At 40.6% G+C, this 12,093-nt stretch overlaps 1 protein-coding gene across 1 annotated transcript in view; it reads right to left on the reverse strand.

Moving 5' to 3' along the window:
* Positions 1-11,218, reverse strand: part of LOC145392258 (phosphatidylinositol 3,4,5-trisphosphate 3-phosphatase and dual-specificity protein phosphatase PTEN-like) — a 63,923-nt gene extending 52,705 nt beyond the window's left edge. Inside the window, exons 1-4 of the mRNA XM_080266724.1 lie at positions 11,091-11,218; positions 4,482-4,611; positions 3,293-3,467; positions 807-914 (exon numbers count right to left, since the gene is read on the reverse strand). Of these exons, the coding sequence (XP_080122850.1) occupies positions 807-914; positions 3,293-3,467; positions 4,482-4,611; positions 11,091-11,169 (492 nt within the window). The 5' untranslated portion in view covers positions 11,170-11,218. The remainder of the gene's footprint in view (positions 1-806; positions 915-3,292; positions 3,468-4,481; positions 4,612-11,090) is intronic.
* Between the last annotated feature and the right edge of the window lie 875 nt (positions 11,219-12,093).

The raw sequence follows: 12,093 nt of genomic DNA on the forward strand, positions 1-12,093 counted from the left end.
TTCCTGTTCACCAAGAAACCATTTGCAACGCCAGGTGGTAACCATATAACCAAACTATGATGTCTGGTGGTTTAGTGGGTAATTAAGGAGCTCCAAGCGGATTGGGCCTGTGTAGGTTTATATCCATTGGGTGGTTGGGGTTTATTGTTCGCGTAATGCCACTCAGGGATGCGCGAGACTGGTCACTCTCACCTTAAAAGACAGAACCAACTTGCCTATCCCTGGGCTCCTACACTTCTCATGGGGCAACACAGGTTTAGCCGATGGATGGATAGACTTCAGTCAATAAAATTATGAAACTCACACACACAAACATGCAAAAAAAAAATAATAATAAAAATAAAAAAAATAACATAGTTTCCATCAGCCTTGTCAGGTTTTGGGCAGAGGTAAAGTATGAGTTTTACTTTTCAAATATCCCTACTAAAATTTATTTGTGCATTTCCAGTTAAATTTTGCAGAATTTTCACTGAAGACAAGCACAAGTACACCTGGAGACATATGTGTACTCAGTTCTCAACTCCTTTAACCTGACTACATCATTTTCTGTTTACTCCTGCTACATTCAGACAACTTTATTCAGTTAAGGGGAGACCTCTTCTCAGGAATGGGGTTAAAGATAGCTATTCTAGCCCCTCCATTTTGAAAAGCCAGTTCAATGCTGAATAAAATCATCTGCTAACGGTCTGACCAAAATAAAAATGTCACTTATATGAATGGGTTAATAAGGTGAAAAAATCATTCATTAGTGGCATGATCAACATACAATTGTCAATGGTCTGAATGGGTTAATAACATCAACTTACTTTTCTATCAAACGTTCTCTTGTCCCCGTAGTAGTCTAGAGCGTCTTGAGCTAAGACCATATGACGAGAATGTAACAGGTAGCAGCAAATCATCACCCCAGTCCGACCCTGCAGATTACATTTTTGTTATTCTTCTACAATGCACATGGACTAACCTGGTACCTGTTAGGTTATTTTTCTTCTCTGCAGAATTAAACTTTATTCACTTTACGTGCCTTTATTTAACTAATGTACAGCCCAGGATACAAGTCAGCCTACTGCTGTACTGTATTCCACTGCATCTACTGCACACTTGAGGTATGTTCACCATTTTCCTTCATGATATATCACATCAAAGAGAATTACCTATGAGTGGAGAAACATGGCATGCCTCTCTAAGTTTAGCAATATAAGCCAAGAGAAGAATGTGAAAAGTTGAAAGGTGTTCATTAAGTGACCTTTGTCCCCCACTGTACCTGATACAGGTTATAGGAAGGAAATTATGATATAACAACTACTCTTCTCGTACAGCAGTGTAACGAAGTGCAAGTGACTGCAAGTTAAGAATTAAACTCACATGGGTGTCAAATGTCTGGCAAGCCAGAAGCAGTATGGTTCTGTTAAAACCTTAAACCACTATCTTTCTCTGTTAAAACTTTACTAGTGTGGTAGGTGAGGGTGCCCACCATTCACTCACTTGATCTGTTGCCTTTAGGTAACTCAACACTGATTAACAAGCCAGACATCATAGCTTCCTGTAAGCCAAGAAACCATGCACTACACTGGGTGGTAACCATATAACCAAAAAATGCCTGGCACTTTAGTGGGTGAAGGTGCCCACCCGGACTGAGCCCATAAAAGTTTCCATCCGAGGGGTGGCTGGAGTTCATTACTTATATAATGCCACTCAGGGCCAAGGCTGGAGTTTATTACTCATATAATGCCACTCAGGGCCAAGTGAGGCTAGCCCGAAGCTGCCATACTCCTGATGGGGCAAAAAGGTACTGGATGATGGGCATACCTGCACAAAAGCTAATGCAAACAAAAGACTGTGCTAATAAAATCAAGAAAATCCGAGTTTTAGTAACACTACAAAACAGCAAATGGCTGCCTCCACTTGGCTCAGAGTTCCACAGACTAAATGTTAACTGTCTATCTATCTACCTACCTACAGTCAAGTGCCATAATCCCATAAGGGGTAGCTGTTTGTCTCTGAGTTGGTTTTACAGAGAGGGGCACTAACCCTCTGCCAACCCACTTGTTGACATGTAGGAAACATGTATGGGTTGGTTATAAGGTTTCCACCCAGCAGTGTAATTGGTTTTCCTGGCTTACAAGAAACCATTAGGCTCATCACTCAATGTAAACCCACCTGACAAGGAACGAGGAGTAATAAAAAGTAACAGGAATGACGGGAGAAATAGGAAGAGAGAATGGTAAGAATGGTAAAGGTGAAGGAACAAGTAGGCAGCACTACATCAAGTGAGTGGATGATGGTCGCCACCACCTACCACTGAGGTTAAGTGTACCAAAGCATAGTGTAGTTTATAGTTTGTAGTACAAGCTGAAATAAATGCTTCCTAGGGTAAGCAGGGAAAGGATGGGTGAAATCATTACTACATAAATGAATCTCAATAACATACTGGTAGGATCCCAGTACGGTACATAATATGTATAATCTATAAATGACAGGAAAATTGCAAATGGACAACCAACCTTTAACTTAATATTTTAACACAATATGTGCAACAAACATTTGTTGCTCATATCAACTGAAAAAGAAACCCGAGACAAGGTTGTGTGTGTGTGTGTGTGTGTGTGTGTGTGTGTGTGTGTGTGTGTGTGTGTGTGTGTGTGTGTGTGTGTGTGTGTGTGTGTGTGTGTGTGTGTGTGTGTGTGTGTGTGTGTGTACAGAATCAACAAAGTCAATGAGATAACTAAAAACAACAGCTCCCTCCTTTTCTAATATCAAATACAGTACTGTACCAGAAATAGAGTACAAATGACAGAGAAAACTGCTAAAAGGGCTATAAAAGATCCTACAGTCAAACTCAAAATTAAGCTTTGGAAAAACGGACTAATTTAGTAAGGAAACAGAGGATGGATATAACAATGAGCATGCTGGAGAAGTTAGATACAAATATTAAAATATGTGATGAGAGCAAAGAAGTAAGAGGTGGGTGAAGAAAATATGCAACCTATTAGCATTCTGGTTCTGTGACAAACTCTGTTGAATAAAACTGTTTGTGTTCAGCAACATACATTACTGCATGAAAGGCTGATGCCACCATGACAGGGTTAACAGAGACAGCATTAACCTCTTAACCATTATGACATCTCTTATACTGGTATCCATATTCCTACTATGGCCAACAATTTTCTTCAGATCAGAAAGAGTCTCCATGTAGTGAAGTTGTTAATAACAAATGATATTATAGAGTCTGAAAGAAAATGCTTGGGCAAGTAAATATCTAATTAAACTGATTATATGATAACCATGCTACCACCTTGCCAGCTTTACAATGAACAACAGCTACATTCTTGCGGTCTTTTGCAAGCCATTCAGCCATGTCCTTGCATAGTGGTTCAATGTCCATGAGAGGAGGGGGGTTGTGGTCAGCGAAGGGGAACGTCCGTACTCTGTTGTGGAACCTCGTTGGATCGTATGATCTTTCAGAGCACCTGCACAAAAAGTAAAATATCATAAATTACACAGGAGGTAAAATCACTAACATAATTATCATCGGTGGGAATTACAGAGCAACTAGGACGGACTTCACATATGCCATTCAGTGGCTGTACTGAATATCTAACCTGGGCTCCTACACATCTGATGGAGCAATACAGGACTGGATGATAAACAGATAAATCAGTAGGCTATGCAAACCTTCAGCAGTATTACCAGATTAGACTAGTTATCAGTTTCTAATTCAATGATCTAACACAGCAAGGATTTCCTTGATCTTAACCCCCAAGAACAGCAAGTAGCTACCTATGACACTAGTATTCAATCTAATACAGTAATATCCCCGATATATGATATATAACCCTAAATGCGATACCCCAGCTTATCGATGGGGGTAGAAATACCACCATACCCTGCCTAACGATTGCCAAATCCCAGTTTAAAGATGGGTTTTTATTTTTTTTAACCAATTTTGATAATATTTTAGATTAAAATTGTGTTTAGGTTGATTTATAAAGTTTTTAGACTTACATTAATGTGTTTTAGCCATAGGTGAGGTAAACATTGTCATTTTGGGGTACAGTTTACTAAGTTTGATTTTTTCCAGACTTATATCTGACGATTTTCAGATTTTATTTGTTGCTTTTAGTAAGTTATTTACAGGTGTTAGGCTAAGGTTAGCTTCTTTTACAGTTGTTAGGCCATTTAGATTGGCTTTAAACTTGTTTTGGGGCTCATCTGGGTGGGTTTTGGACTTGGTTCGGTGGGGAAACCCAAGGCTGAAAAATGCATCCAATTACTTTACATGTTAAAACCCCCCCTGATATATGATACCCAGCCTAATGATAGGTTTTTACTAACCAATTGCATCATTAAACCAGGGTATACCTGTACAGCATTTAGCTACGAAATGTTTTCTATTTACATCCACCACAGCCTAAATTAGCTCTTTGTGCCACTAGGACTTCTACTGTACAACAGCACCTGTCCCTGGATTACGGTATACTCACAAGTTATATATTCTGTAATGGTCCTTATGCCTATCCTCAAGGAAGCGGCAGACGTCATCAATGTGGTTGCGGTAGACTCCCTCCAATTTTTGGGCAGGAAAGCCCATAGCAATGAGGCGTTCTGTGATGTCTGAGGAACTCAACTTAAGGAATAATCACGTATTGCATGGCTAGGCTTAGGATGATTAGGAAAAAAAAAAAATTGTTTCCAAACACAAAGCACCTAAAAAAAAAAAAAAAAAAAAAAAAAGACTTCCCCAGCAGAATGTTAAATTTCATACTGACATGGTACGATATGTGGTATGTATGGTAGTGATTAGCTATGGTATGGTAGCTAGCTAGCTAGCTACATACAGTACTGTATATGATATATCACCACTTTACAAAAACACTCTTTACAAAGAGCAAGAAAAAATTAGAAGATGGTAACCTTTATGAGTGTGGCAAGATATGAAAATGAAGAAATAAATGGCAAATGCCATTACAGTATATACTGGTAAAACTTAAGACTGCCACTATGGCATCTGGGAGAATTTGCCGTGATTTAAGCAGGTATGTGAGTGTGTCATGCAAAAAAATGGAATGATATGCAATAAAATACATATTCTGGATTTCACTGAGAGGAGTTACATCAGCTGAGATTGAGAAAATGGATCCTTTTCCAGGGGTCTTTCGATGGTGTTGGACTGCTTATGTGCAGGTAAGCATTAAATGGCCTTCATACAGTGACTTTCTGAGAGCACTGGTCGAAGTGGAGGCTGAGTGGACCACAACAGGTTCTCTTAACCAAGGAGTCGACAGAGAGAAACAGTGGAGGCGTAGATGAGAGAAAATAGTCGTGGTGCCAAGAGAAACTGGTGGCTGAGAACAAGGTTTTGTGGAGCATGTGGTGACCAGGATGTTAAGGTGAAATGATTTAGTAAATGAGAAACAACAGTCAGGACTTGACAGAAAGGGGCTTACACGTTGTGTAGCTATTATGGTGGGAAGAGGGTTTTGTGTATGTAGTGAGTTTCTTAGCAGGCCAGGGGTAAAGTGGGGCAAGTGGACACCTGGATAAGTGTACAGTACTGGTAGAGAGGGTATTACTTTAGAAATATGGAGTATTGTTTTTGCTACTGTTCGCTTTGAGCAAAAATGGGACCTTACTTTAACAACAAGGAGAACTGTATTGTGTACAGTACCATTTTTTTATAACTTGTACTACTGTGTAACTGTGGTACTGAGTACCTTTAGGGACACCTTGTAATTATGCTAAAATCTTATAATAATTACCCTACTGTACACCTAACCAGGACTCTTGTCTGTGTTTGAAGGAAGTGAATTTTTTGTGGCAGGTGGGGGCGCTCACCATCCACTCACTCGATGTAGAGCTGCTTTGGGTATCTGCCCTTTCCTCTCTTCTTTTCTACCTCTTCTGTCTTTCTTTCCTTTCTTCTGTCTACAGGAGACTTTACACTCCCTCTTCTGCCTTTCTTTCCTTCATTCTTTCCTCTACTTCTGCCAGTGGGTGACTCTACACTGATTGACAAGTCAAATGGTTTCCTGTACATCAGGAAACATTTACTACACTGCGTGGTAACCACATAACCAAATTAAAGCGGCTGGTAGTTTAGTGAGTATATAATTACGATGCTCCAATTGGATTGTGCCTGTGTAGGTTTATATCCAAGGGGTGCTTGGGGTTTATTGTTCATGTAATGCCACTCAGGGATGAGTAAGGATGGTCATTCTCATCTTAAATGTCAGGACCAACTTGCCAAGCCCTGGGTTCCTGCGCTCCTCATGGGGTGACACAGGATTGGATGATGGAAGGATGGATGAATCCTGGGGTGTACTCTTCTAAGATGGATGGGACACTTTACCTTATTACAACTGGAATACAGTACTAATCATGGAGCAAATCTATGAAAGGGATGCTGAGCCACAGTACTGCCTTATTCTACCACTAAGCTATGGAAAATACTGGTAAGCTGCAAAAGAACAAAAATCTCGATCTAGTTAAAATGAATGATCTATGGCAACAGAGGAGACCCATTCTTATCTCATAACTAAGATTAATCAAAACTTTGTGCAACCAAGGCATACTGTAGTACAGGGTATTCAAGTTATGGAAATTAAGCAGTTCCATTAAATGAAAATAAACTGACTATAGCCAGAAATGTACCAGTACTGTAAGTGCTGCATCATAAACCAGTTCAGCCAATGGATGTAACTCTTATTCCTACTATGGTACCAGCTTAGAAAGTCCTTCAGCGGTGAAGGGGTTGCTTCTTGAATCCACATAACATCCTTTTCAGTTTACTCTTGCTGTTACTACCTGACTTCATGCAACTCAGGAATAGCTTCTCATAGCTACAGAAGGGATATGCTTAGCCTACTGGTCTATCTGACCCCCTCCATATCAGAGACTACCCTAAGTTCAATAAAAATCATATACAGGTCTCCCTCGTTTTACGCATTATCATTTTACGATACCTCACATTTACGATCCTTCTTCTTTACTACCAAGTGTTCATTTTACGATTGAGCTCCCTCGCATTTACGATTGGGCATGTGGAAATCCCACACTCACAGGCAGATCAGCTGAGAGTTGCGTGGCATACCCGCCACGCCCACACAGTTTCCCGTGCTTTTGCCTGTCTCACTCGCGTGCTTGTGCAGCATACAACCTCTAAGCGTCTGTGTGCATCAGTGCCCAGGATTTCTCCTGTTCTTCATATTTTGCACCCCTAGTGCCACCACCGTGATGTCTTGTAAACGCCCTCCAACATCTGGTGCTTGTGATATGAAGCCAAAGAAAGTAAGAACGTCCTTAACCCCGGAGTCTAAGCGGCACGAAGCAGGTGAGGGGGCAAACTCCATTGCTCGTTCCATGAGTCTTGCACAGTCGATTGTCTAGACTGTTATAAAGCATGCTGTCAACATTAAGAAAGCTGGGGAGACAAGCACGACTCTACAATACATAAAACATTATCATTATTATTGCATAATAGATCACTTGTATGGGTCTTGGGTTCCTTATACACGAGTCCAGGAACGCATCCCTATTTTTCCCATTAAACCTTAATTTCGCATCCCTATTTTTCCCATTAAACCTTAATTTCGCTTTACGATATTTCAGTTTACGATTGCCTTTCTAGGAACGATACCAATCATAAAACGAGGGAGACCTGTAGTGAAAGAAAGAATAATAATAAAATAATCCCTGGCTTTCGTGGACTAATGAAGCCTGCATCCAACCCTTCAACCTGCAATGACCAGACTGAAACTTAACAAATTAATCACACTGTCCTGGCCGTGATTCAATCTCAGGCCCTCACGCTTGATATGCACACACGTTACCACTGAGCCAAAGAGAGGATCCCTGCTTCGCCTCTAAGCAAAGTGGGCTTTTATACACCCCATTACACCACTCTTTTCTCCCCTTGGTGATTAATTTGGTCAATTTCAAACACACAGTAGGGCAGCTTCGAAGGCCACCGTTGGGGATGCTACAGACCACACCGGACAGCTCATCTTCGGGATGTAAGGACTAGAATGCTGTCAGCTACTCAGCTAACCAATATCATTGTCCTCCAAGACTCAACTCACATCCCACACCGCTGCCAACCAATGTAATGACCAGACTGAAACTTAACAATTTAATCACACCGTCCTGGCCGAGATTCGATCTCAGGCCCTAGTGCTTGATACGAACGCATGTTACCAATGAGCCAAAGAGAGGATCCCCACTTTGCCTCTATGCAATGCAGGCTTTCATACGTCCCATTACAATATTGTATCATTCAATTGTTAATAAAGGCTCTGACATGCTTCCATGTGTCGGCATTGGTCACCTAATGGCAGCTTCATACTGCTTGATCTCTGACAGCCTGTCGTACCTATTCAGTCCCTTATTCCTGAGGTCACAATCTATGACCTTGTCCCAGGTCTTTTTCAGTCTGCCTCTCGCAGCCCTACCACCAATGTTCACACTTCCCACCTTCTGCACCCACTTGTCATCCTCCATCTTCTCAACACACCCAAACCATCTAAAGCTGCCCTCCCCATCACTACACCAATACATGCCAGCCCCACCCTTCCTCTCAACTCTTCAATTGTAATCCTAGCCCCCTAGGTCTAACATTCAAGGACACACTACACATGCATCTAGGGTAATCACTGTATTTCTGTATACAGCAAACTCTTAATAATTCAGCATAATTCAGCTAAGCCCTACATCAGTTAAAGCAAAATGCCGGATATTGCATAGTACCCCCATCGGCTCAATATTCAGCGTTTGGCCGGATATTGCATTACTATCCATCTCAAATCCCTACGGTACTGTTATCCTACAAACTTTCCCGTGGGTAAAGATGAAAATTAAGCATAAAATACAATGATGCAATGATACAATACTGTAATAGGTACAGTGCCATTTGGCTACTTTTACAAGCCAGTTGATACACCTCAATGCCAGATATTGCATAGAACCGCTGGTTAAGTCCCATTTCGGCAACAGATATTGCATAATTTCACTGTATAGTGCTTTAATAGAGCAGAGCCAGCAGCACCAAATATTGCACTGGGCTGGATATTGCAACGACTGACAACTGAAAGTTTACTGTATTTCAGACTATACATATCCCCTCCCTTTACTGCCTAGGTCTCACTACCATACAGCATTACACTTGTAACACATGCCACACACAAAGATCCCTTACCACACAGGAAGAACCCTCTCAATGTCAAGAGAGGCTAGCTCCAGCCCTGCCTCCAGTGCATATAACATGTCCCCCAGCTAGCAAAAGTCTTCCAAACTCAAAAGACTGTCCAGCAAGATCAATCTATTCACACCTGACAATCTCTACATGTGCTCTGCAACACAGTCTCTCCTACATTATATAAAATCGTACTGAGATAGCTGGAATAAACTAACTCATCCAACAGCATGGACAGCCACCATTAGATGACCTAGGCTGACGCATGCATGCATGTTGTAGCCTTTATAAATAAAACAAAATGAACCGCATGTCATCTAAATCATGGGATAAAAAGCATCCACTGACCACTCATGGGACAAGATCACACAAAATGATTAAAACCCTTCTAGATAGTAAACTAAGACAGGCACTGATCTCACTCAAATCAACCGTAACTTTAACAAAAAAAAAAAAAAAAAAAAAATCTTGAATATTTGTTTTTTCTTGGTGGTAATAATTTGCAGGCTCCTAGTGTATGGTTCCTTCTTCCATGAAAAAAAAAAAAAAAAAAAAAAAGCCTAGAAGGAAGCTCTCAAACGAGATTAGAGACTTCATTAACTACCACTACAAATGGAGATCTTCCAAGCTCAATGAAGGTACTTGGTACCAGCAAGAATAAACTGATAATGCATAGCTATTACAGTGCTTAAATATACCGTACTACTCCATAAACAATACATACCGGTAAATGCAAATAGGCCTATGCAAATGTATCCATGTCAGGTCAGCTTAGCATAATAACAAATGCGACACTATCTATCTATCTATCTATTGCCAGACGCCATAACACACACAGCTAAAACCGGTACAGTGCTTAGATATACTACTCCATAAACAATACATAAATTCAAATATGCAAATGTATCCAAATCAGGTCAGCTTAGCATAAATTTGTTACTTAGTCTAAGCCTACAGTTTGGCACTGACATAAATCTCTCATGTACCAATATACAGTATAGGCTACATACCATACTGTATGGTACCTAAATCACACTAGGCTATACTTTAAGCTCAAACCTTCAATAAAGAAGAAAAAAGAAAATAAAAATGTGAATCTCTTCTAACATTTAAAAAAACAGTTAACCCTTTCAATACAAGTGAGATGTTCAATTTACGGCTTGGCAACTACCAGATAATTTTATTAAGCTCTGAAGTTCCATACCAACAAGGGATTTTCAGATTAATAGCAAGTAATCCTTCCAGTTCTTGGATGTATTCTTAAACTATAATATTCCAGTTACTGCCAGACAAACTGTATATATTTAGTCAGGTAGTGGGTGGTCAAATTTACAATTGCTAAATATTAACAAGTTTGGAACCTTCCTTAAAAAGAGGTAACTCCATGGGAACTACCAGGACTGAATATTTCTCTACTGATGAGAGAATTTTCTCACCATCTCTTACCCAACCAAAATTCCTGTCCATAAAACACATATCAGTCAGGTTGGGCAAAAACAGGTGTATCCTAGATGACAGGTACTGATGATGGAGAGAGGTACATGAGGATAAGCAGGTGTAGCAGCAGAATCCTGTGGTGAATGTGGATATACACAACACAGGTCAAGGCTTGGGGAGGTGTGACAGCCAGGTACAGGTAGGTACTGCTATCCTCCTGTCAGCTTCATGCACTCAAGGCCAGACACTTTTCACACAAATTTCTACTTCCATTTTCACTGCCATTTCACATATCATTGCACAATTTACCTTCACTCAATTCCTGCTGTTTGCACTATTTCCATGTCTTCATTTCACTACCATCCACTACATTTAACAGATCGAGAAATAACACTCTAAATCGAAAAGGGGAGAGAGTGATTGGACCCCCTTATGTCACCCTCCTTCACTATCTTCATCAAAAGGATACAGGAAAGATCCAAGTCGTAGCCATCTTCTTTGAACCTCCTCTTTCTTTTTGACACCAAATTGCGTATGCCCTTGCTCATGGTGGCGTCATTTGAGAGAGGTTGGTGGGGAGAGCAGCGCTGGGCAGCCACCAACACAACACCATAATAAAAATCCCCCGAAAACACTGAAATTTCCCCAGAGCGTCACACAGGTCTTCCCCTAGCTGCTTATATTGAACAGAATTTGGTAATTTGCGGCTGCATTGTTAATATTTTCAGTTATTTTTGGCTGTTTAGCTTCCAAAGTATACTTACTCAATGAAATGAAACTTTAGCAACACTGAAATCTGAGCACCGACATGAAATTGTTTTGAACATATTCGGTCAACATGCAACTAAAGAAGTTAGTTTTTTAAGATTTCTATACAAAATAAACCTGCTGATTTTATATAGTGACTTGATTATTTCTATAACACCGCTGTACGTAACAGCAAAAATTCTCCAAGCACAGAAAACAAGCAAATCTCAACTTTCCCCAGATTGTTCTCGTTTCCCCTAGACAAGTTCCCTAACAATGGCGGCGGCGTAGGAACACTGCGCTTTGTCAACTAGTGCCTCGCTCGCACAGTGAACACCCTCTTACATCTCACCTGTAGTTTGGTACTTTCACCACTCGCTCGAGTCGCACACAATGGATGATTATTTCCAAGCTTCCCCAGAGAGCAGTTGCAGCGCAGTGCATCGTGGGAAGAAGTTATCAAAGGATTGTAGTAACGCAAAAGTAGGACACATAATTATTCACCGGAAGAAAGTTATCGGCTTGCAGGAAGCTCATTGAGTCACTCACAACGTCACCTTACAGCTTACTTGAAGTGGGTGGCCTGGGAATTCCTGACGGATTTTAAACTAAGTCGAGTACAGGAGTTCCGGTGACGTTTTCCTATCCGTGACAGTTACCATGCGAGAAACACCCATAATAGTAATGTATTTATGTATATTTTATAATACGTTTTCTTAAGATTC

Source organism: Coenobita brevimanus, chromosome 21 (assembly GCF_032717465.1).
Source record: "Coenobita brevimanus isolate Jiangsu-jjx chromosome 21, ASM3271746v2, whole genome shotgun sequence".
In the NCBI taxonomy this organism is placed as follows: Eukaryota; Metazoa; Arthropoda; class Malacostraca; order Decapoda; family Coenobitidae; genus Coenobita; species Coenobita brevimanus.